At 52.9% G+C, this 25,168-nt stretch overlaps 1 protein-coding gene across 2 annotated transcripts in view; it reads right to left on the bottom strand.

Annotated features, from left to right (window-relative positions):
* The window catches only part of ADCY5 (adenylate cyclase 5), a 146,385-nt gene extending 137,143 nt beyond the window's left edge, over positions 1 to 9,242 (bottom strand). The window contains exon 1 of one of the 2 annotated variants that reach the window (XM_037051467.1): positions 7,490 to 9,242. In XM_037051467.1, the coding sequence (XP_036907362.1) occupies positions 7,490 to 8,617 (1,128 nt within the window). In that variant the 5' untranslated portion in view covers positions 8,618 to 9,242. The remainder of the gene's footprint in view (positions 1 to 7,489) is intronic. The other variant, XM_037051465.1, reaches the window with a different exon arrangement.
* Positions 9,243 to 25,168: the final 15,926 nt, after the last annotated feature.

The raw sequence follows: 25,168 nt of genomic DNA, 5'->3' as shown, positions 1-25,168 counted from the left end.
ATCATCTCGGGACTCCCGCGGCCTAGCACTGCGCCTGGTACACAGTAGGCACCTAATAAATGGTGGTTGTCTGAATGAATGGAGAGAAGGAGAAAGAATGACTTAATAATGTTTTTCAAATCTGTGAAGTGATACAGTATCGGCAGTGCCCGGCAACAGCTCTCTTTCCAGGAAGGCACGTTTCTAAATGGCAGCAGGAGGGACTCGGGAAGCCCTGCCCAGAGTCTGGGATCACAATCCACCAAAATAGGCTTCCCAGCAGAGCTGCATCACCTCCCTCTGTGGAGGTGTCGTCTAGCACTCCGCACAGCCGAGAGTCTGTGTGCGGCTGTCCGCCCACCCTGCCACCCATTCACACTTCATTCATTCAGACAAACCAACCCTCACTGAGCACCTACTATGTGCCAGGGCACTGAGGCTGGCAGTAGGTCCCTTAGGATCCCTCCCAAAAGCTAACTGTGACTTCGGTGAGCTGTGTGATGAAGTCCAGGGAGCTCCTAAGGGGAGGGAAGACAGGACCACCTAAGTGTGAGGTCAGGAAGCCAAAGCCCAGAAGTCACAGCTCACAACCCTCCCAGAGAAAGCAGTAATGGGCGTGGGAGGGTGGGATTTCACACTGACACATGAGCTTGGCCTAAAGAATAAAGCCACTACTGTCTCCCAGTGTTTGTTTGTCTTCCCCCCTTTTCTTGTGACTATATCTCATTGTTCCCAGAGAGCATCCCTGCCCCCACTTCCAAGCTCCTCCCCCTCCCCACACTCCCAGCTCCACTCTCCCCTTCCTTTCCTTCCTACTCCGCCTCCTTCAGACCATCTCCTAAGACCCTACCTCTAGCCTCCCTCCTCCACCCCCAACCTCATTCTCCTCACTCTGGGCCATCCATTCCAGACCTGGATAGCCTCAGTGTTTTTCATATTTGCTTAACAGACAAATGAATGAACCAGGACTCGAACTGAGGTCCATCTTTCTGCTGAACCCCCATCACTACCACCCCCAGTGAGCCACGAAACAGGAGGCGGGGCAGGGAAAGGTTGGGAGGAGGAATGAGAGGAGAGTGAGCCCAGGTCTGAGGCACCCTCCTCCGCCTGCTCCATCATAACCAGTTGCCTCTGGATCTGAATCCTTGCCTCAGCGCACACTCCCAGCCCCACCTGTACATCTCCTGCTGAGGCTGCAGTGACTTTGCTTCCTCTGGACGGAAGCCAAGATGGGCGTGACAGCACACTTCAGTGGACTTCTGGAGCTAGTCAGGCTGTCGCAAGACAACACAGGAGGCTAGGGTTGGGTGTGGCCTGAGCCTCATGATCCTGAACTTAAGAGGTGGTCATCAGGACCGCTCCATAAAAAACAGATCCCTTCCTGGCCCCGCCCCACACCTTTGGAAGCACAACAGTCCACATCCTCAGTAACAAGCGTGGCAGACGGGCCTCCAGTCTCCATGCGACCAGCTCCACTCACACAGTGGGCTACCCGGGGAGGCATCTGGTTGGACAGCTGCAACCCCCAGAGCCTGCAAAGGTATCTCCTACCTAGAGCTGAAATCTGCCAACTATTTCCACCTGTCACCCCTGACCCTGAGCGTGGGAACAAGCAAAGTACATCTGATCCCTCTCCTAATATCTGAGAACAGGGCCCCCAACAACAACGCCCTGCCAGTCTCTTCAGGCATTCTTACCTTGCTACAGTCCGCTCTGCTCCCAGCTAATTATACCATTCCTGTCAAATGTTCTCTCAGCAGTCAAGGTTTCCAGTCCCCTTGCCAAATTAGTGACCCTCCTCTGAGTTCTTGCATCAAACTTGGTATCTCAGAGGGGCCTCAATCCTCCGGAGAACTTGATATGCCCATAAACCTAACCACGGGCCCATTAGTCTTTACTAGCAACCGGCCCAGAATGCAGATTCACATTAAGCTCATAGCTCCCATAACTCTATTTTGTTCACACCGTGGTGAAGAGAAATCTTCCCTGTCCTGCATTTGGACATCGCCTCAAGAAAAGTGGAGGAGTGGGGCTTTCCCATTGTATTCATGAAGTTTTGTATTTGGGCGAGAAAATGAAAGCTGGCCCTGCCCTCCATGAGCTAGCTACCCCGTCTAATGAGCACAGATGAAAGAAGGACATTCTAAAAGAGGGGATGGGGGGGCAGGAGGGGGAGCTCAGGCTAGCCTCCCTCGCCGCCTGGTTCCTATCGGTCTGCTGCCCCGGAGTTGGGGCCCCCTGTGCTACAACGTAACTTACGTAACCGTACCCAGAGGATTCACCGGCCCACCTCAGAGCTCCCGGAGCAAACTGTTTCCAACCCCAACACGGGCTCCTGCTCCTGGGAAGTGAACGGCCACCATCCGGACCCATCAGGAGATACTACAGCTCCCTCAGGTGCGAGCGGGCGGCCACGGACCGGCCGCTGACCAGCAAGAGGCTGGTCCACACAGTCATAGGGAGGAGGCTTCCACGTGAGGTGCCCCTCCCCCCAACACCCCCCCACCTCCCGCTCCACTCACACCCTGCTTCTGCTGCAGTGCACCCCCGACGGCGACTCCCCTGCCGGCTGTCTGCACCGGAAAGCTGCTGTCCGGGCCTGCGAGGCTGGTTATTAAAGCTCTCCTGTGAGGCTAAGCAGTTTCTGTGATGGGGGTATGACATCGTCTGTGTCCTCTCCACACAGGAACACGACGAGCACACTGCTCGGTGTTCCGCAGAACACAGACCTCGTGGTCTCGCTCCAGATCAAAACTTACACTGAATTATTAACAGCGAACATTTGCGCAAACACAGCAGCTGACGGTTCTGGCTCCTCACTGGGTCTCTGCCATTCCCAAAGTCCTCCCCTTAGGAAGAGGGGCACACTGGGGAGCTAGAATATGAAGCTGTACTCAACCCCCACTGCCAGAAGCTTCTGCTCCCCTCCAAGCACCCCCTTCCCACCTATAGAGGAGACAATATAATCAACAACAATTAGCAAAAATCACTGGCAAATACAATTAGCCTCGAGGCAAGACATGCAGACCCTCCTCAGCCCCGAGCAGTGCCAGCACCCCACCCTGCCCCAGCCTGTCTGTCACACGGCTGGCGCTCACAAAAGGCCAGATTTCTCCATCCAGAAGGCAGAGAAATGCAGGTGTTGGAGGAAGAAATTGGTGCAGGCGATTCCCAGGTCCCAGAGGTTGTGGTGGAAGCGTGTCCTCCTCCACAGCGCCCGAGCGGTCAGAGAGGCAGTGGCTGCCAGCAGCACACTTGGGAGGCCACAGTGACCCACCAAACAGGCCTCTGTGCCAAGTTCCAGAGCGAGGAGGCAGCTCTTCGGTGGGGCTCACTGGGCAGCCGAGCGGGTGTGGAACGGAAAGGGTTTGTGGAAGGGAAGGGTGGGACTCTATGAGGTCAGGGGAGCTAACCTCGCAGGTCTAGCCCCCAAGCTTCATTAGGGAAAGGAGGGTGTATGCATCAAAGGTACTTCCCTAAGAAGCCAGAGGTCAAGGTCAGAAGGGGTCACAGGAAGCCAGCCACTAGTCAAGAATAAACAGGACAGAGCTGCAATGATGTCCTTTCAAAGTCAATACAAAGGCTTCCCCGGGCCTAGCTCCACCACCCAGGCCAGCTCACAGAGCAGGCAGACACACACACACACACACACACACGCACATACACACCGGCGCCACCCACACGGTGGACACACATGTGCACACAGCATTCACACATGTGCCCCCCCCTTGGCAGCCACAGCAGTGGGTCCCCACCCTCATCCATCCCCAGTCTCCTCGCTACAGACACTCACACGTGCTCACAGTCACAGAACATCACCCACACAGTGTCTGCGCCTGTCTGATATCTGGAACGACTGGTGACAGCTGTGGGTTCAGGCAGGCACAAGGATGGAACGCAGAAAACCACCGAGCTTCTCCAACGGGGTCGGGGGAAGAGCAGAGGGGGCGGCAGACAGGCTGGGTTGGGGGTGGACCATCCCAACCGGCAAGGACAACCTCTGATCGCTCTCCCAAGCTCGCGGGACCCACACAGGGTCAGATCTCCTCAGAAACCACGTCAGGCAGGTTTAATGGGACTGCAGAACAATAGGACCCCACACTGAACAGAACTCTCTACTTTTCAAAGAGCTCTTCCGTCCATTGTCACCTCCTAAAGGGACACTGGACAGTGGAAAATGCTCACCTCCTTGGCCAGATGACCACCTGCCCTCACAAAGCCCAAAGATTTTTTCTCCAAAATCATCTTTAATAGCTTAGCATATGTAATAGTTGTGTGACCGTGCTTGCTTGTGAGTGCATGCAGAGGTTTTATGTAGCAGAGTGGGATACAGTCAAACAAAAATGAGGTTGCCATGGCAACGGGCTCCAGCATCATCGCAGCCTATTAACACAAGTGAGGAATGTGTTTGGCAGATGCTCCAGTGTTATTTATGGTATGGGTGTAGCACAGGGACTTGTAACACGCTAAGCAGGGGGAAAAACAACCGCGTGATGCTCCTACTGTACCCCACAGAGGAGCCGGCAGTGAGACGAGCACAGAGGAGAGGCTGAGAGGGTGTAGATGGAGCAAAAGAGAAGGGAAGCAGAGCAGGCTGGCAGAGAGAGGAGAAGAGAGGTGGGCAGGGAGCAACAGGGGACTGGGGGGGAGGGGAGAGAAAGGAAGTGAGAAAGAAAGAGCGGAGAGGGAGGTGGGGAGATACCAGGGGACGAGCTAGAGCTACAGCTAGAGCCAGGGATGTACTGAGAGGAAGAAGAAAACATCATCCCTCAAAGAGGACCGCCCCACCTTGCCTCTCCCCCGTTATTGAGTAAAAATCATCAGGAGGCACCCGATAAGAAACCAAATGTTTCCCTTCCCAACTGGAGTCCAAGGCAGAGCTCCAAACATAAGAGAGGCTGGGAAGAGTGAAGTACCCAGGTCAGAGGGGGCTAGCCTCGAAGGAGGAGAAGGGAAGAAATGCCAATAGTTTCCTGAAGGCCTACTACGTGCCCATGACAATGTAGATGGGGCTTCCCAAAGCCCTGACATTAGAAACCACGCACTGCTGTCCCACTTCCTTGGACCTGTGTCCTCATCCAAAAAAAAAAAAGAAAAAGAACAAGGCATCTAACCCGGGCCATCCTCAAATGCCGGCTGCTCTGGGGTGATCCAAGGCAGATGCTAATGCTGGACTGCCCCACTTATATTCCTCAGCAGGGTTTACTCAAGACACACAAACTTTATATCAGACATAATCAGAAAGGTAAATCAAATACAAAGAAAAAGTGCGGTTTCCTCTGAAGCCAAAAAGGGACAATGTTTGCATCCCCTTGCAGTAGACCATTCCTAACGAGCTCTGATGTGCTCAGCGGAGGTCTCGAGAAGTTAAATGTGAAACCACCCAAAAGTCTACGCCCCAGCAGAGGTCCGAAGACCACAGAGAATAGACGCAGCTGGGTGTGGGACTGGCAGGGATGGGGAGAGGAGAAGAATCTGCCTGAGGAGCCAGAAGGGGAGAGTCGGGCACACTGTTGCTGCAATGGCATTTTCTTGCTAAGATGGAGCCGAGCAGCCCGGGTTCAGCACTGTTTCCCTGGGACCTGACTCCACCCTCCCGAAATCCTACTCGCAGGATTGCTGCAGCTGTGAACAGACCCTGCACCCCAAGTCCGGCTTAGCAAATACCCTGAACGACCCTGAAATCTCTCCTGCTCTGTGTGGATGACATGCCCTTCCCCTGCAGAAAAGCTACACCCACCCAAGCCAGGAACAACCCCCAAGATACAATACCCATGTGATAGCGTGGGTCCTCAGGTCAAAACAGTTGAAGCCTTTAAAGCACTAACAACAGTAGTTAACTTTTTTTTTAACCATCACCTCTCAATTGGTTTCTCCTAAGTTTAAAACTGATCTCTAAAGTTTTTCTTCCGATCCCAGATCAGAAAAACTTAAACTTGGCACTAACAACCCCACCTACTCCACTCTTTGAAATTCAGCCAAATTGGTAACAGTTATTAAATCTCTAAGTACCCTTCATTGTGCTAGGCAATGGAGAGTAAAGGAGAAAAGCAATGAATATAATTCAGCATTCCTCAGTCCATGGGGCTTACGATGGACAGGGAGCAAAACCAAGGGATCCTGGAGAACAGGAAGTGCTCCAGTCTGTGGCTCTGAATCCCTTGTCACCGTGCAGAAGAGGAAGAGGCCGGTATGGCTGGAAAGGAAGAGGGCTACTTGCAGGAGGTGAGGCCTGAGGCAGAGGAGGGTGGAACTGTAAGGGGCTCAGATAATTCTCTCATTCCCTAAAAAAGGAACCCGGGACCCAAAGAGGTTGCAGGTCCCCTCCTTCCCAGTCACAGGGCACTTTGGAGGTGCAGCTAGAGCCCAGCGCCCTGAAGTGCATACTGGTGCTATTCCCTGGGTAGGAGTTGGGGGCACAAGAGAGCCCCTCAAGAAAAAGGTTGTCCTTGACAGGATCATAGTCTGAGAAAGGCATTAGAGGTGGGGAGCAGGAGAGCAAGGACAATGGAATAGAGTTAAGTTCTATAGAGGCAAACTCCCTCAGAGGGCTGCAGTGGGGCCCATGGTCAAAAGACCACCCTGCAACAAGGGCCCACTTGATTCTCTCCCAGCTGAGCTATGTACAAACCAGCGGGCTCAGCAGGGGTCAATGGAGGAGGTCCATGGAGCCCAGGCAAGGGGCCTGCCAAAGGAAGGGTGCGTGTCGGAGGGGCTGGTCTCACCCTGAGGTGAGGATGGCAAGTATACCCCTCTCCCGAAGCCCTTCAGGGGAGCCACCTGTTAACAAAGTCTGACTTCGTCCTGAGCCCACCATTCTGGGGTTGCCCCACCAGTCCCAGCAGGGATAAAAAGCTCCCACCACAAGCTAGAACCAGGAGCACCAACAGGAAGGGGTCGAGATGCCCAACAGCTTTCCACTCAGGCAAGGAGGGGACTGCCATCACACCCCTCTCGGAGGCTCCTTCCTACCTTTGTTGGTGGCAGCTTTTTTAGCTTGGGACACTTTTGTAACCTGTCAGTCCCAGCCACAGACAGCAGGCAGGGTTATCATTTCTCTCCCTTAAGACTGTGCCCCGGTACCCAGGGTCTCCTCTCCCCCGCCCATCATCCAGAACTCCCTTAGCAAAGCAGCAGCGGCTCTAGGGAGGGAAAATCTGCTACGGGGTCCGGCTACTTTTGTCAGGGGCCTTTACACATATACAAGGACAGAAGCACATGAAGAGAAGGGGACTTCTCCACATCCTTCCTCATTCTTATCCCTACAATAAAGACCACGGTTTAGTGCATGTTTTCTGCGGGGCCAGGAACATTACATGTAATACAAAGACACTCCTTTAGTAAGTGAAAATGCCGGGGCTGAGAGCGGGTTTGGAGGCCCAAAGACACCACACAGATGACAGCCATGTCTCTCTGCCCTTTCCACCACTTCAGAAAGAGGAGGGTGGGATGTCTGTCTGTCACCTTGCAGGCCCCTCAGCCCAGTCCCTGTGGCTAGGCGGACCCCTACCTGCTTGAGCAGGAACTGGTCCTGGGCGTTGGTGTGCAGGGCTATCGCCAAGTGGAGGGCAGACAGGAGCACCCCGCTGAGTACTGCGGCCCGCATGCGCACCGGCAGCAGCGTGTAGATGGTGTAGATGAAGAACACGGTCCACCAGATACCCTCCGAGGCGCTGCGCGGCTGAGGCAGCAACAGGCCCACCACCTGGACAGCCAGCACCACCGCAATGAGCGCATAGCAGGCCAGGCCCATGTGGTCCTGGTGGAAGGCGGCACGGTTGCAGAGCACCGCCATAACGAGGATCACGCCCACGGCGGCCGCCAGCACGGCCAGGTAGGGCAACTGCAGCGGTGGCCGCGCCGCGTGGAAGGCCAGCATGACGAGGCACACGAGCACCAGCACGGCCATCAGCATGGTGAGGCTGCTCTGGTTCAGACGGAAGAAGTAGCGCTGGTACAGCCGCTCAAGCTTGTCCGACGGGAACTTCTTAGAGCGGAAAATCTGCAGCAGCGCCAGGCAGCAGGCGCCCAGCGACAGCACCGCGCCGGTGCCCGCGCCCGAGCCCGCCGAGCTGCCGCCATCTCCGGACGCCTCGTCGCCGTCGATGGCGCCGGCCTCCAGCTCGTCGGCCGCGCGGCCCTTGCCTCGCCGCTCCTCCAGCCCCAGCTCCACCGAGCGGGGGCGCACCTCAGTCCCGCCAGCCGCGGCCGCGGAAGCCGCGGAGCCGCCGCCGCCGCCCGCAGGGGGCGCCCGGGTGCTGCCCCCGCCAGCCGCGCCCCGCCGCTGCCTGCGACTGCCGCGGCCGCAGTCGTCGCCGCCGCGCTCCTGCCAGGCAGACTTGGATCGGAAGCTGAAGCCGAAGCCCCCGGCCAGGGGATCGTCGCCACTCAGCGGAGGATCGTCGTCGTCGTCGCTGCGCCAGCGGCTGGCCAGGCGCTGCTGCTGCTGAGGGGTCACCGCCCCCCCAGGTTTCTTCGTGGAGCCGCGGGCCGAACCCCCAGGGGCGTGGGGGTACCCATTGGCGCGGGAATCGGCCGCTCCCCACGCCGAGCGGTGTTCCGAGCTTCCCCGGGACGCCGGCGCCGCCGCTGTCTGCGCCGCGTAGCCCGGGGGGCTCACGCTTTTGGAGCCGGACATCCCCCTCTCGGCCTCGTCCTCTTCTTCCTCCTCCCCCGGGGGCCGGGCCGGGGGTCTCCAAGGGGAGGGCGGACGGCCGAGCAGGGGGACAAGGCTGGGGTCACACGTCGGTGGCGGCCCAGGGCCCTGCGCAGCAGCGGGGCATCTTGGCACCCCCGTCCTGAGAGGGGAAGGAGGGCGAGGTGGGAGGTAGGTACAGCCCCGAGGTGAGAAGTGACTGAGAGTCCGCGTCAGGAGTTCCAGGTCCGAGATGGAATTGGCTTCCCAGCTGTGGCAGCGGAGACTGGTCGAGCTGCTGCGCCGAGCGCAGAGGGACGTCCGGACTCCTGGGTCGCGTCGAGCTCGACAAGGACCAGAGTTGCGAACGAGACGGGACGGAGAGATGTCCTTGCAGGCGGCGCCTCCCCGGGACTGCCAATGCCCGGACGCGGCGCTAGCAGGTTATACCTCGGCGGAGCCCAGCGGCACAAGCGGCTCGGCAGTGGCTGGAGAGGCTAGGCAGGGGTCCCGGCGTGGATACCTAGCGGGTGTCCTTTCCTTGCAGCGGACTGGGAGCGACTGGGAGGTGCGAGCGCCAGCCAGCATTATTTTCTTACGAGGGGTGGGGAGGTGGGATGAAGGGTGGAGAGGACGGGGGAGGGGGCGGCAGGCGGAGCAACAGCTCCGGAGCCCTGGGGGGAGGGTCCTGGAGCCCGGGGGGAGGGGGGGCGTCGTCCGCATCCCCCACCTCCCGCGGCGAGAGAGGGAGCGTGCCCCAGCGAAAGCCGAGCCGAGCCTTCAGGGCGTCCGCGCAGGGGGCGGGGGCGAGGACTGGCTCCTGCGGCGCGGCCCTTCCCTTCTCTTCTCCCTCTTCCCCCAAATCGGAGCGGGGCTGGCCCGGACCCGCCGGCCCAGGGGGACCGTCGCGCGGACTCGGAAAGCTCCAGGCTCCTCGCAGCCGGCTGCGGCCCACCGCGGCCGGGTGCCGAAGGACTAGGCGGAGGGCGGAATCCGGCGCAGCGTCGCCGCCGTCCTGCCCCAACGCAGGCGGGTTTCTGCCGGGGAGCCCGGCATCCAGAGATCCAGGGCCGGGACTCAGAGGCAGAGGGCTGGCGGCGGCCCGCCCAGGAGCCGCTGCGCCCCGGGGGCGCTCCGGGGGCGCCCGCGGGAGCCTGGCGCAGGGCGCGCCATGCACGCCTCGGGCCCTGAGCCGCTCCGGCCGCTCGCGCCGCTCCTCCCAGCTCGCCTGCTTGCCGCCGCCGCCGCTGCCGCCGCGGGAGCGCCCTCCGCATCCCCTCCTCCCGCCGCCTCCCCGCCCCCCGCGCCGCTCCGGACTCGGCTCACAGCGACTTGCCGTCGCCTCCGCCCCTGGCCCCGCCGCTGCCCCCGCCACGGCGTCCCGCGGGCGTCCTCAGGCCGGGCTCCGGGGGCTGCAGGGGGCCCATGTCCTCTACCTCACCTAAAATTTTCGTCGCGCCCCCTCCCTTCCTGGCTCCTGGAGCTGCGTCCACCCCGCGGTTCTGGGCCAGACCTGGGCGGCGTTCGGTCCTTCCCTCCCCGCCCCCAACCCCGCCGTTGGGTTTTTTGTACCCCCAGTTCTATCCCCCCTCTTTTGTATCCCCTTTAATCGCCCCCCTTTCAACCCAACTTCAGCCCCAACACTGCACCCCCCTTCCCTGGCCCGGCTCGATTGGCCACTTCCTGAGCTGTCAGACCGGAGCCCGGCGCTCTCATTGGGCGATTCCCTGGCCTGGCGGCCGAGCTAAAGGAGGGCGCGCGGGGCGGGGTGGGGGCGCCGGGGCAGCGACCGCCGCGGGGAGCCGGAGACCGCAGCCCCGGAGAGGCTAGAGGGGCCCAGGAGCCGGCCCCAGAAATGGACGGGGGAGATGGGGAGATCGAGGGTCTCTGAGGAGCAGAAAGACAATGACGGAAAAGATGGAGATGCAGTGGGTGAGGCCGCTGCTGCCAGGGCGGGGCGGACAGGACGGCTTTGGTGGGTAGTTATGGAGAGGGAGACCCACAGACAGCGCTAGGAACACTTGGCGTTTATGTGGAGCGCTCTGCCAGTTTATGCTTTTGGTTTGTCTCATTTGCTTCCCTTCAATAACCCTGGGATGTGACCAGGGACGGGCCCCCGTGATTATCCCCAGTTTATAGATGCGGAAACTGAGGCTCCAAGAGCTTAATCAACTTTCCGCGGTCACAGGGATCTGCTAACTTGCAACGGAAAGATCTTTTGTCGGCACCAGATTGCCTGCGCTACACAGTAGATGTTATCGGTGAGGATTCGTACCAGAGCGAAGTGGAACCTCCGCTGGAGCGGGGACCGGGAGCGAGCAGAAAACGACCCGATACTCCTGCACAGAGCCAGCGACGAAGAGGCCTGAGTGGAGGGGACTTTACTGCGGTCAAGGAGGACCTAAACCTGTGGAGTGACACACCTATCCGGTTCCCCTTGGCCCTAAGCTGTCCTGATGGAAGTTCTGGCTGTCTAAGCGCTGAGAACGTGAGGGAGCCACACCTGTACCGGTGGGGAGAGAAACAACCTTCCCTTTATCCTCTTCATCCTCCAGTTCTCTGCAGAGCTTCTGACAAGGAGCCTAGAGGGTTGAGTGAGCTACCCTTTCTCTCTCTGCTGCTCACCTTTTTGCAGATTGGAAAAGAAACCTTGCCCGAGTTATAAACTGGGAGGAGAAAAATTCCAAGAGATCTGAATAAACTAAACCTTGGGGAATCCAGCCTTTTAATCCATGATTAGCGAAGTCATAAAAAGCACCACGAATTTAGTCAACAAACATTCACAGAGCACCTCCTGCGTGCTAGGTTCGACAGGGATAGATGGCCCAACTCTGGCTACAGTTGGGGGAGACCAGCTGGCCGCTAACTCAGTTCAGAGCACAATTCAGTCAGTGTTCAGTAGAGTTTCAAATAAGGCATTTAAGGGGTTCAGAGAGAAGAGGCATTAATTCCCACTGTGAGGGCCAAAAAAGACTGGAGGTCAAACCTGGGGAGAGAGAGCAACGAAGAATGAGTAAGAAAAAAGAGAAGACGGACTAATATTTATCTAGCAACTACTGGGTGTCTGTAAATATTTTATTGTCAAGTAACCATTTTGAGGAAGATGTTATTCTCCTCACTCTGAAGACGAGAACACAGAATTAGAGAATCAAAAACTTTGCCCAAGGCTCACGGTTGGCAGCCTGCCTCTTGAACTCCCCCAGGTAACAGTGTAGCAGATATGCTGGGCAAGGGGTGCTCGGACAGGCTGCTGCAGGAACTGATGCATCCAGGTGCTCAGGGCCTCGCCCTTGAACCTTCTCACTCCCTGTGCCCTCTGTAGGTCATTCCTTTTCATTTTATTCATTTTTTAAAATAGCCATTATGTTTTAACAGCCCTGGCTGGTGTAGCTCAGTGGATTGAGCGCAGGCCTGCGACTCAGACGATCACGGTTCGATTCTCAGTCAGGGCACATGCCTGGGTTGCAGGCCAGTTCCTGGCAGGGATCAGTTCCCAGCAGGGGATGCACAAGAAGCAACCATACATGGATGTTTCTCTTCCTCTTTCCTTCCCTTCCCCTCTAAAGATAAATAAATAAAATCTTTAAAAAAAATAAAATAAAATAACCGTTATGTTTTAACAAAAAACCATGTGTGATTAAATGTAGGGAAAGTAAAAAAAGAAAAGCATTCATAATCATACCACGTAGAGAAACTATCAGCATCTTAATTTTTGCCCTTAAACAAAAAGTGGGGTGTTACTCTACTAGTAGTTTTAGAATCTGCTTTTTTCTACTTAACAAAAATTGTGGATATTTTTTCATGTCCATAAACATTCATCTACAATATTCACTTCATTGTCTGAGCAGAATTCCACTGCAAGAATATAATATAATTTATTTAACCAGTCCCCTACTGCTAGGTATTTTTCACTATCAAAGCAGTTTATCAAAAGTTTCCACTCTTTTACTGTTCCGAACAATGAGCATTTTTGTAGATAAATCTTCACACACGTCTTTAATTATATCCTTAGGAGAAATTCCTAAGAATTGCTGGGTCAAAGGATAAACAAAATTTTCTCCTCTAACGTATTTCTAAACTCTGAACCTTCAGTCCCTGCCTCCCTTCCCAGTTCTAAGCTTCCCGCCCCACCTCCGTCCCCTGGAGAGCTCCGCATGGATGCCCTTGATACCCACCAGATCCCCAGATTCCATTTTCCTAAAACTAAGGTCATCTACGACAAGCTGGCCCCTCCCTGTTTTCTCTCCACTGAGGAATGGCCATTCTGGAAACTCCCCTATATGGCGATCGGTTCCCCCTCCGCTGCTCCTGTCCTTGCCCCTGTTTTTTCACCTCTGTCCCTTCCACATTCTCAGGTTATCACCCTGATCCTACTCCCTCCCTCCTTGCCCAGACCGTTGACCAACTCTCCCTCCTCTTCCCTCCTCCACTTTTTCCCAATCTGGTCATCAATGTCACACACTCTACTGAAAACTGTCCCCAAACACCCTCTTTCTATGTGCCAGCTTCCACTGTTCACCATTTCTCCAAGTCGTTGGACCCACCCTGAACTGCACTTTGCACCTTGGCAGAGATTACCCTCTCCTCCCACCACCACCGCCCCCCACATGAACACACACACACACACAGACCAAATTTATAGCACCTCTCTGAGCCCTCTGTAATGTGTTTCCCCTCTTCCGCCCCTCCCCCTCAGCTCCCAGCACACCTTGCTTTTTCCAGTACTTGTCACATTCATTATCTTGACTGGTTTTCAGAACTGTCTCCACAGTCAGAGCTCTTTGAGGGCAGAGTTAATGTCTTAGTCATTCTTGTGCTATTGCTTAGCCTGGTGCCTGGCACATAGGACATACCTGGTAGTTGTTTGCTGGGTAAACAAATGGTACCTCTGGGGAAGAGTGAGTGGGAGGAGTCTGAGGCATGTGAGGCAGAGGGGGACCTGCAAGGTGGATGGGGGCGAGAGGTGGGTTGGGCTCTTGAATGCTGCGTGGAAGCGGGTGCACTTCAGTCTGAAGACAGTGAAGAGCCCCTGGATTTGGGGACAGGAGTGTTGTGGTCCATTACATTTTAGGAAGCAAACTCCAGCAATGATGTAACTAGACTGGGAAAGCAAGACCCACAAGGTAGGGGACCAGTCAGCAAGCTACTGCAGAGTAGGTACAGATAGAACCCAAAGTAACACTGGTGGTGAGAGTGGTGCCATTGGCTGCAGGACACCTGTGGATGGCCGGGCAGGAAACCCAGGGCTGCCCTGTATTGGAGAGGAGTCCTCCAGATCAGAGGGAAACCAAGAAAGAGCAGGAGGCCAAGGGAACAAAAGGCAGGGGTGGAGAAGACCGACTCCAGGGTGTGTGTGCGCCTGCCTGGCTGCTGTCATCAGATGGGCTGACCGTGGAAGGAGGACTCTCTGTTCACAGAGGCCGGATGGCACGCACAACCCCCAGGACACAACTGGCCTTTTTTTAAAAAAATATTTTATTTCTCTTTAGAGGGGAAGGGAAGGAGAGAGGGAGAGAAATATCAATGTATGGTTGCTCCTGGTGGGTCCCCTGCTGGGAACTGGCCTGCAACCCAGGCATATGCCCTGACTGGGAATCAAACCGCGATTGTCTGGTTCGCAGGCCCGTGCTCAGTCCACTGAGCTACACTAGCCAGACACAACTGGCCTTTTTTTTTTTGAGATCTGCAGATACCCTTAGCTTTTCCAGCCATCTTCTTCCCCTTGTGCCTGGCTACTTTTAGGACTTCATTCTTTATTCATTCTCTAGGCTTCTTTTTGGAAGAATATTTCTATTTTTGAAATTAGAATAGTATTATTTCAGAATATTTAGAAGTATTTGTAGAAGTGGGTATCAGTAACACTCCCCTACTTAAAATACCTTCCCCACATTGCTTAAAATTTCCCCCTAAGATAGTCATGCTTTGCAATGGCACTCATTCCCTAAAAATGGACATGGAAAACCAGACAGAAGGTAGATTGACGGGAGTGGGGTGAGGTGGAGGGGGGTGGAGGTGATGTCTAAATGGGGCTAGGATTTCTTCTGGGGGTCAGGAAAATATTCCAAAATTAAATTATAATGGCTATTACCCATCTCAACAGACGCACTAAAAACCACTGAGTCCCACTGAATACTGGGTGAACGTTATGGTATGTAAATTATATTTCAATAAACTGGTTGAAAAATTAATATGGATACCCCTGGGAGATCGAAAGACTTATGCTGGGACTTGCCCGTCGTTGTCAAATCTGTGAGAAGTAATTTGATCAACAGGCTTCTCCCACTAATGTCCAACCAGGATCGGGGGCACTAAGAGGATGATGCTTCCCGTTTGGGAGGGGGGGAGTGCGCTAGGGAGTGGAGGAAGAGAACGCTTGGCACCACCGAGCATTTCCCAGGGCAAATGGGTCTAGAAAAGGGCACGGGTGGCCTGGAGCAGAAGAAGGAGGAAATGAATGCCAGTTTAGAACTGAGGATCAAAAATGAACTTTGCCCGGCACGTAGGACAGCCCAGCCCTGTAGTGAGTTATTCGACAAGGGGTAAGGAAATCTAAGAGGCCTAGGCTCTCTGGAGGGTGAAAGAACCTCAAAGAACAACCCAGTCCCCAAAGTGTGCCAACCTACCCTGAACATTTGCATTTTGAGATGAAGATCCATGCTTCAAGCTAGATGATTTACCTTTCCGGGGACAGAACTAACTTACTGTTATCCTCAGGTCAGAGGGTAGCCAACAGCATGGAGCACTGAGTGTCTCGAGGGTAGGTCATCCATGGAGGCTTGGGGCCCGGTATGTTAGCCACTGAGTGCAGGTGGCTAGGTCCCTGGGAGCCATCCTCCACTCCACTTCCAGCCCTTCATCCAGCAGGAGCTCTGCAGGGAAACCCAGGACAGCAGCCCTCTTACTCTACCTCTGGCTTCCCTGGCTTGGAAATCAAGAATGCCAGGAAGTTTGCCGGTGGCCACAGGGAACCTGGCCCTAGGTTTTTTCAGGCCCTACGCTCACCCCCAAACACCTCTGGGCCTCAGAGAGCAGGAATACAGAATTCAAAGAGCTCCGATTGTAGCTGCTGTGCAAGTGGCTGATAATAGCTGGATCTGCCACTCTCCCTGGTGCTGACATTTGCATTTTAATGGAGGCGGTTAATGCCGTCAGCAAAAGGAGTGACTAATCTGTTCTTTGGATTGCTGCTTGGAGGTGAATGGGAGACCCTTCTCGGCCCAGCGCCTCTGAACGCCCGCTGGCCCCAACACAGGATCTCAGCTGCTGGGCAGGTTGGACTCTAAGGCCCACACTCCTTGCTTGGTCTTTGTTCCTGTTCTTGATTTTGCTTTCTTTCTTCTACTTACTCCTGAGGCTTTTTTCTTCGTCAAAGTCTGGGAACATCTCCATGAGTCACCTATTCTTTCAGCACACATAAACTGATTGATTACCATTTCAAGTACAAAACTATGCTGGGCACAGTTGAGTAGGGGGAGCCCAAGAAGGATGCCAGCAAGACGCTGCCCCCAAGCAGTGAGAGGTGAGGAAACCATGGAAGGAGCAGGAGAAAGCAGGGCTGGGCCTCCCAGCATCGGCCTACCACCTCCGGAGCGCTCCAACGGAGAGGCTGTGAGCTAACAGGAGGAAACAGTCTGTACGCACGGAGGGGGGAGCCAGAAAGGCTTCCGGGAGGGCTGAGAGGAACCCTAATGTACACACGGGAGTTAGCTAGACAAAGACTGCGTGAAGTTTTGCAGATTCAGAACATTCCTCTGGCCACAAAAGACCATGCATCGTATGACTCTATTTATGTTAAATGTCCAAAAGAGACGAATATGTAGGACAAAAGCTGATCAGTGGTTGTCTAGAGCTGAGAGATGGGGTGGGGTGGGTGATAACTGCTAATGAGTACAACGGGGCGGGGAAAGCTGTTCTGGGATTGGAGTGCGTTCCCATGACTCTGAAATTATACTAGAAACTATTGAGTTATACACTTTAAATGGACAAACTGCAGAATGTAAATTATATCTTAATGAGGCTGTTGAAAAAGGGGGGAAATGGGAGGTCCAAAAAGACCTTCCTTCAGTAATCCTACTTTACAGCTATAGAAGGAATACCCTAGTTTTAAGTTCCTAGTCTTTTACTGTATGATGACTCATGTTTTAAAAAAGATCTTTATAATTTATTTTTAGAGAGAGGGGAAGAGAGGGGAAAAGAGAGGGAGAGAAACGTCAATATGAGAGAGAAACATCGATCAGTTGCCTCTCGTGTGCTCCCGCATCAGGGATGGAACCTGTAACTCAGGCATGTGCCCCGACCAGGAATTGAACCAGCAACCTTCCGCTCTGCCGTGACACCCAACCAACTGAGCCACGTGAGTCAGGGCTGATGGCCCATTTTTAAGGTGAAAAATTTTCAAGTACCCAACGTGGTGTATATGTACCTTTAGTTTAAAGAAATAATGGTAACAAAGCTAAAATGTAGTAATTGATTTAAATGAATCAATACATTAATAATTCCAATAGCATCTATACATGTTAGAAAAATGGTTCCATATTTGTGGAGGGAACATGCTTATCATGCCTACAGACAGGGCTTGGTGGCCCTATACACAAGACGTCCTTGGTTCTCTGAGGTCCTCACCCACAGGTTTGGAGCCCCACCCAGGTGTGTTTGCTGCGGCTTCTCGGCCAGGTGAACACTGATGGGTGGCGGCTCACTGGCAGAAAATGGGATACAACCTCCACCCCACGATGTTTCTTCCTCTTCAGCCTCTTCCTGCTCAGCCCAAATGGAGCCCTTTCTCCTCCCAAACCTGCGGGCTTTGCCGACAGCACATCCAGCGCGGAAGATAGCCAGAGCCCTGTGGGTTGGCAGGTACTTGTCTCTAGCAAATGCAGTTAAACGCAGCAGCAAGTTTAGTGCCTATTAATTTTTCATTAGAACAAGTCAAAGGTAACCTTCTTGGAAGACAACATCATTGAACTTCAACTTTGGTAGTTCAAGCCAGGCTTTCCCCCACCACATATTTACACACTTCGCTTTATCGGCACTGGAGAGTCAGAGACCAGTACCGCTGCACTTCTCAGGGGTCATTTTGTCTCTCCCTGGGTCAAATGACCCCGGTGGCTACCTGCACATGCAATTGACTGCGTTTACAGACCCTTTACCATAGACCGATGTCTCCCCAAACTGTGTTTACATACCATTTTTAATGGTTTGAGCCCTATATTAGATGCCTTTGGGGAGATTACTATTTGAAGCTCCCTGTGGCGAATCCTTTTGTGAAGAAGCCCTGACAAATGTAGCTCAGTGAATTGGGCATCATCATTCTGCAAACGGAAATGTTGCCTGTTCGATTCCTGGTCAGGGCACATGCCTGGGTTACAGGCCAGGTCCCCGACTGGGGACACATGAGAGGCAACCAATGGATGTTTCTCCCACACACCTGTGCTCCTCTCCATCTCTTTCTCCCTCCCTTCCCTCCCTCTAAGAAAATGAATAAATAAAATCTTTTTTTAGAAAAGAAAGAAAATACAGTGCTTACTCCCTAAGTGTTAGTTTTATAGGCCTGGGGGGCAATGTGGTAAGGTAAGAAGCTAGGAGTTGGGGGCTGCAGGTGCCTATTTGCCCCTAAGAGGGGGGGGCAAATCCCTGTTGGTAGGCTGGACCACCTGCACTGTCATCGGCTACCTCATCTCTGTCCTTTCCCGCTGTGCCTCCTTATGGACGCATCCCACCTGGTGAGAAGAGTCTTTCCACTCAGCACAAGGAGGGACTGAGGGGAAGAGTGCTGGGCTTGCATTCAGAATGCCTGCAGGCTGCACACCAGCTCTCCCACTTTCTAGCTACGTGACTCTGAGCAAGCGACCCCACCCTGAACTGCAGTCCCCAGCAAGGATAACAGTGTCCTCCTACCCCACTTAAGTAAGGACTTGTCCCGAGGATTTAGACAATGATGTGAGCTTCCTTTCAAAGTATTTACCCTTACGTGAAATGGAAGTCATTCTTGGTAATAGCGAACTAACAATTTAGCTCTTACGAAATGCAGCCGTTCATTTAAGAGGTTAGCATGGAACGAGAAACATCGCTGGGTGTCTGGCTGCTGCGTGTGTTTATAGATGACTGTGATAGATACGGCTGTGTCTGTGCGGGTGTGCACCAGCTCCCCAGGTCATCTGAGAGATCCGCTCTTTCCTTTCTGCCGTGTTCAAAGCAGGGCCCCCAGGGCCTGCAGGTGCAGTCTCTGTCCTCGGAGACCTTCTCTCTCTCAGGATCCCAGGCGGCCGCAGCCTGTCCGGGCCCTCCTGCAGGTGCAGGTGGTGCTGACAGTGGTCTGTGAGGAGTGGAGTGGTGCCGAGTGCTGCTTCTCTTTTCAGTGGCCACTCTGTTTGCCTTGGAGTGGTCTTATTCAGGCTCTGAGTCACTGACTTTGACTCTGTGACCCAGGGGTGGGGGTGGGGGTAGGGGGGCAAGCCAGGCCCAGTGAGAGGTCCTGCCGGGGCTGGCTGACCTTCCCCAAGTCCGGATAATCTCTCTCCCTGGCAACAGGCAGAGGCACCAAGGGATGGTGACAGATTGTGCAATCCTTGGGCTGGGCTCTCTAGAATTACTTTAAAAGAGAAAACAGTAACAGTACCTTTCATTTGTGTAGGGCTTTTAAACAGAGAGAAAGCAGCTTTGTAAAACTGTTCGAGGAGAAGGCAGTTTCGGAGCTGTGTGGTGGGGAGCCAATCAGGTGTGTAAGAAATGCGTTGTCTTGTTCTTATCCACTCAATTACATTAACAATGTTAGGAGAAATCTCTTTTTCTCGCCACAGACGGGAATGCAGAGGAAGAAAGAAGAAGAGTGATTTGATCAATATCATTCAGCATTGGGGGCAGAATTGGACCCAACCTTGACTATTTTTTGGTCAACCCCAAGTGAGCAGAGAGGATGAAGAAGTTGAATGATCAAAGGGTTTGCTGTGTCCGCCTGAGATTCTGGCACGTGGACGCCTCTTCCTGAGGTGGACTCTGTACGTGGTCCTCTGGGGCAAAAGTAGGTCGGAAACCAATGAAGAAGTGAAGGAGTGGGGCGTGAAAAAAATTGTCACTCTTTTTCAAGGTACTTACCTCACATGAACTCATGGGATTTTTAAGCAAGGAGGGACCAGACGCAACATGCGGGGATGGATGGGGCTGCCTTTGGTAGAGTTTTAGTCGTGTTTGCAGATTGGAAGGAATCAGCAAACTCTGGCCAGCAGGCTGAATGTGGCCACTGTCTGTTTTTTTATAAGGAAAGTTTTATTGAAATACAGCTACACTCTATTTATTGTCTGAGCCTGCTTTTGCCCTATGTGACAGAATTGAATAGTTATGACAGAGACTGGATGGCTCACAAAGCCTTAAGTCTTTACTACTTGATCCTTTGGAAAAAGTGTGCCGACCCCTGCCTCATACTACACACAAAAATTAACTCAAAATTTATCATGAACCTAAATGTGAAACCTGAAACGATAAGAAGATATAACACCAAAGGTACAGTTCATTATTTTAAAATTATTTTAACATATTTTTAATAAATGGGATTTCATCAAAATTAAGAACTCTTCAAAAGACACTGTTAAATGAGTGAAATACAGGCCAGAGCCTGGAAGAAACTGTTCGCAAATGATACATCTGGTAAAGGATGTGTATGCGGCATCCGAAAGAACTCTCAGCTCAATAATTAGACAAAAAACAATAAAAATGAGCAAACGATTCGAAAAGACACACCACCAATAATGGGCAAAAATATATAGATAACCCATAGGATATGAAAAGATGCTCAGCATCAATAGTCACCAGGAAGGAGCAAATTAAAATCACAGGATCCCACTGCAAACCTACCAGAACAGCCACAATGAAGGAGTGGCCACACCGAGCGTGGCACGGGACACGGAGCGCCTGGAGCTCTCAGCCACGGCTGCCGGGGGGTGGGAAGGGGTGCCGCCACAGGCAAACAGCTGGGCTGTTTCTTAAAACTCAGCACACACACGCCGTATCATACATCCATTTCACTCCTGGGTGCTCACCCGAGAAAAATGAAAGCCCAGAACCATACGTCCACATGAAGACCTGTGTACTAATATTCATTGCATAACTAGAAATGACCCAAATGGTCATCAACAAGTGAATACATAAAAAAATGGGTATATCCACATAATGGAATACTACTTAGAAATAAAAAGAGATGAATTACTGATACATCCAACAACGTGAATGAATCTCAAATGCCTATGATAATTATCCAGACTGGAAGAAGCCCGACAAAAGTGAATATACCCTGTATGATCCCATTTCTTAAAAATTGCAGAAAAGACAAATTAATCACTAGTGAAAGAAAGCAGGCCTGTGGTTGCCTGGGAACGGCAGCGGGGCAAGGGAGAGCAGGAGGGGTGGATTGCAAAGGGACGCGAGGACACTCGTCAGTGATGGATGCTCATGGTCTTGATTGTGGTGGTTTCACAGGTTTTGTGTGTATGTCAAAATGGCAAACTGGCCCTGGATGGTGTGGCTCAACAGATTGAGCACCGACCTGTGAACCAAGGAGTCACCAGTTCAATTCTGGTCAAGGCACATGCCTGGGTTTCCGACCAGGTCCCCGATGTGGGGGAATGTGAGAGGCAACCACACATTGCTGTTTCTCTCTCTCTCTCCACCCTCCTTTCTCCTTTCTGTAAAAATAAATAAATTAAATCTTTTTTAAAAAATAGTAAACTATATGTTTTAAATATATGCAGTGTATAGGGTGTCACTATACATAGCTATATTGACAATAAAGCCATTTTTAAATGTTTTTAACTTTTCCTATTATAGTTGACATATAACATTATATTAGTCTCAGGCGTACAGTGTAGTGATCAGACATTTATGTAACTTAGGAAGTGATCAGCCTGATAAATCTAGTGCTCATCTCACACTATCCTGAAGCTATTTTTTTTTTTAAAGAAGGAAAAAAAACTGAGGTTCTTTCTTTCCTGAAACACTCTGTGTCGGTCGAAGCAGCCAGCCCACTTCCCAGGCTGTATATTCCTCATTCCCACCACAGCGATTTAAGCCCCGCAGCCACTCTGTCCTTCATCATAGGTGACAATAGGTGACAACTGTTTTGCCGGAGTGTGGTGCGGACTTCCACAGCTCTATCGCCTAGTGATAACAGGGCCCCTGTTGCCTTCAAACGCAGCTGCCTCAGACGTCCAGTCCCAGATTCTCGTTTCCTGGACAGTCTGTGGCTCGCCACCATCCTGGTATTAATCACTCTCTCCGTGAGGGTTGATTGCAGAGAACAGAATCTAGTTGAAGCAGAAAGGAATGTAATAAAAGACGCTGGAGACAAGCTCAGGGAGGAAGGTCTCAGCCATTTCTTCCTGTGGGAGTTATCCAAGGGTCTGGGCAGTGATCTGACTGCGGAATAACCAAACCCACATTATAGAAGCACCTAATGGTTTACCCCTTACGCACCATGAGTCCCAAATCCTCTTCTTTCAAAAATGGCTAATAAAACTTGGCTCGGCACCAGGAATTAATAGCTTATTTAGAGATAATTTCGTGGGACAGGGATAGGAAAAGGACAAGGTGAATCCGGAAAGCCTCATTAGGCCGGAAAGCAAGGATGTCCTCAGAGATGAATGGGGATGCGTGGAAGGAACACCCGGCAGCCCGCAGCTGCGAGAGTGGCTGAAACAAGCAAAACCCGGACAGCGTCCCAAGGACTGACTCCAGCACCCAGCTGTCTGCTGTCCAGTGAGACACCTACCCAGATAGGAACTGGATGCGGATCAAAGAAAGGGCATCAGCCCGTCTGGGAAATCTCTGTGGCAGCCACCAGGAGAGGCTCGGCTGGAATCAGGAGCCCTGGATTTGTCCAGCTCCGTGGCCGGCCTGCCTTGTACCCACTCACGGTCAGACCTTTTCTTCTTCTAGCCTCTTTTTCCTTGTGTGTTCAATAAGGGGGGAAGGTGAACCCTAAGTGTTTTCAAACTGAGTTTCCTGGAACCCCCAAACCCCTTGGATTGCCTAGGCCAGGGGGAGCCAGGGTCAGGGGTGAGCTCCACCTAGAACAGGCCTGCTTTTATCTGTTTTGTGTTTGGCCAGTATAACTCTCAGCTGACAAACTCAAGAGGTACCCAAAATATCAATTCCTCTGTTTTCTAAATTTCTAAATCAACTTCTAGCCCCCAGGACCCATCTCCAGGAGGCAGATGAAATATTCACCCCAAATATTCTTGAAACGCTCTTTTCAGGCAGTGTCTCACTTCCGGGATACAGGTGCACCCACCAACAAACCACCTCTCTACCCAGGGGCGCCCGTGGGTCCAGCTATCTCCACTGACTTTGTGCCGCTCCTGGGACATGGGTACCTTCTAGAAGCTGACCAATGTCTCCTCTGCCTTGCTCTTCCTTGTTCCAGGCCCCTTGTTCCTAGGCCACCCTGTACCCTGGGAAAACCCTTCCAGCCCCCAGAACTGTGAGGCAATGAATTCCTGTTGTCTGAGCCACTCAGTTCATGGTATTGCAGCCCTAGCAAATGAATGGAATTCCTTCCCCCTCTCAAGCCTCCCCGGCAAACCGCTTTTCTCCCAGGTATTGCTTGTTCTCCTAACATCTGCCTAAATGGGATAAAGAAGTGGCCGGGTGGGGGGGGGAGACACAAATAAACATTTTGTAATTGCATTCAGCTACACATACATAAGTTTTTATTTGAGCAGAGAATCAGAGGCTAAAAAGGCTTAAAAGTCACTGGGCTGATGAGACGATAACTCTGTCCTTGGGTGATGGTGGGTCCATGGGCGTTCACGGTGCTCTTCTCTCTGCTTTGTGTCCGTTTGGAAATTTCCATTATACACTGTTTAAAAGATGGGGGGGAGGGGGAGAGAGAGCATCACTTCACATCACCAGGCCAGAAAATGACCGAGTGCTTCCGCCTGTGGAGTTCCACCGTGGCCTATCCCCCCTTCTTGTCCCTACCAGCTGGACTCTACTCCCCGCCCCACCCAATCCGCACCCCGCCCTCCCGCCAACACACACATCAGCTGCTGCCCCCGGCACCAGGGCCTGTGCCCACCTTTGGGCCGGGAGACTTCCTTGCCAGCCAGGCTTCAGCACTGCGGCCCTATAGCTGTGGGCGGAGCCAGCTGAGTAGGGAGGCTCTCCTGGGTCCCACATCCCCCCCACCGGCCGGCCTCCAGGGTCCTGGCTGACAGCGCCTCTCTCTCTTCTCAGGAGTTGTTTCCCCTGAATTCTGTCATATTCGTTTAAACACCAGATAACTCGTTAACTAATACTAATGGTGCTCAAATTATTTTCTGGGGCATGGCTGCCATGGTTCCTGCCCAATACTCCCCCTCATCAAAGCTCTCCTTGACCTTTAACTCACAAAATAATATTCTTTGTGGCGTTTGAAAGTCCTGAACTCAACGTCAGGGTCCGGTTTACTCCTGACGAGGGTTTAGTAGTTGGAAACGGCTGTTTCCGACGTCCCCGACGTCCCCGACGTCCCCACCCCCCCCAGCCACTATTCATGTGTCCCTTTTAATTCCTCTTCTGAACTCACGTCTTCCTCTATAGTCCACTAGTGTTGAAATTTCCATGATCAAAATGAGATATGGGACTGATTTAATAAAATTTAAGAAACTGTCTTTTTATTTTAGGATTATGGTCTTTTTGTTTGATCTTAAAACTTTTTTTTTTTTCACAAAGCAGCAGTACTAGCCTATCACACTGCATTGGTCAGGGCTTATTTGCAGGTTTAGCAATCACTTCAGCTATTTTAAGCAGAAAAGAAATGAATACAGGGATTCAGGACTCCACAAAATCACTGGGAGGACTGGTGGAGCGGCGTAGGCAGGGCTTCTGGGAAAGCATCACCAACGTGGGGGAACTGGCCTGCCAAGACTCCTGCCGTCTCTGCTGCGATCAGGAATTCCGGGAGCCTGGAAGCCACCGGACCCGCCTGCCAACTCCCAGACCACATCACCCTGTCAGTGGCCCGTGTGCTCCATCTCGGCAAAAGGGATGCCACGTGCCTGCCCCCGACACCCACAGAACTAGAGTCTGGGCCCAGGATCTCTGCTATCACCCCCCCGCCCCCCCAGCAGGAGAACCAAATATCTTTACCCCTGAGCTTGCCGGGAGAAATGGCGGCAGCAGCAAAGGTACACGCCCGGCCACACGTCTGCCTTCCCAGGCTCACACCGGCACTCCTGCCTGGCCGAGGGCGTGCCGTGTGCAGACCCGGAGTTGTGAGGTGCGGATGGAGCTGCTTGAATCAGTCTACAGTATCTGTCAAGGATGGGTAGTACGTTTTGTTTTAGTTGGTAATTCTATGGATTCAGTTCTCAAGAGGAGCCCCATGAAGAACAGAAATCTGACAACTTAGATTCATGCCCAAATGTCCAACACGTATAGAAAGAGTTGTTCTTCCTCATTACGCATCACAGAATGTAAATCAAAACTGCAGTGAAAAGCACCACTACCCACCTGCCGGAACAGCAAAAATGAAAAGTGCTGGCACCCCCATGAGTGCACAGGGATGCTGGCAGGGTGTACATT

The sequence above is a fragment of the Sturnira hondurensis genome, unplaced genomic scaffold (assembly GCF_014824575.4).
Source record: "Sturnira hondurensis isolate 20B ecotype Veracruz unplaced genomic scaffold, ASM1482457v3 Scaffold0007222, whole genome shotgun sequence".
NCBI lineage: Eukaryota > Metazoa > Chordata > Mammalia > Chiroptera > Phyllostomidae > Sturnira > Sturnira hondurensis.
Note: the sequence above shows the minus strand (reverse complement) of the source record. Positions and strands in the feature narration are given on the sequence as shown.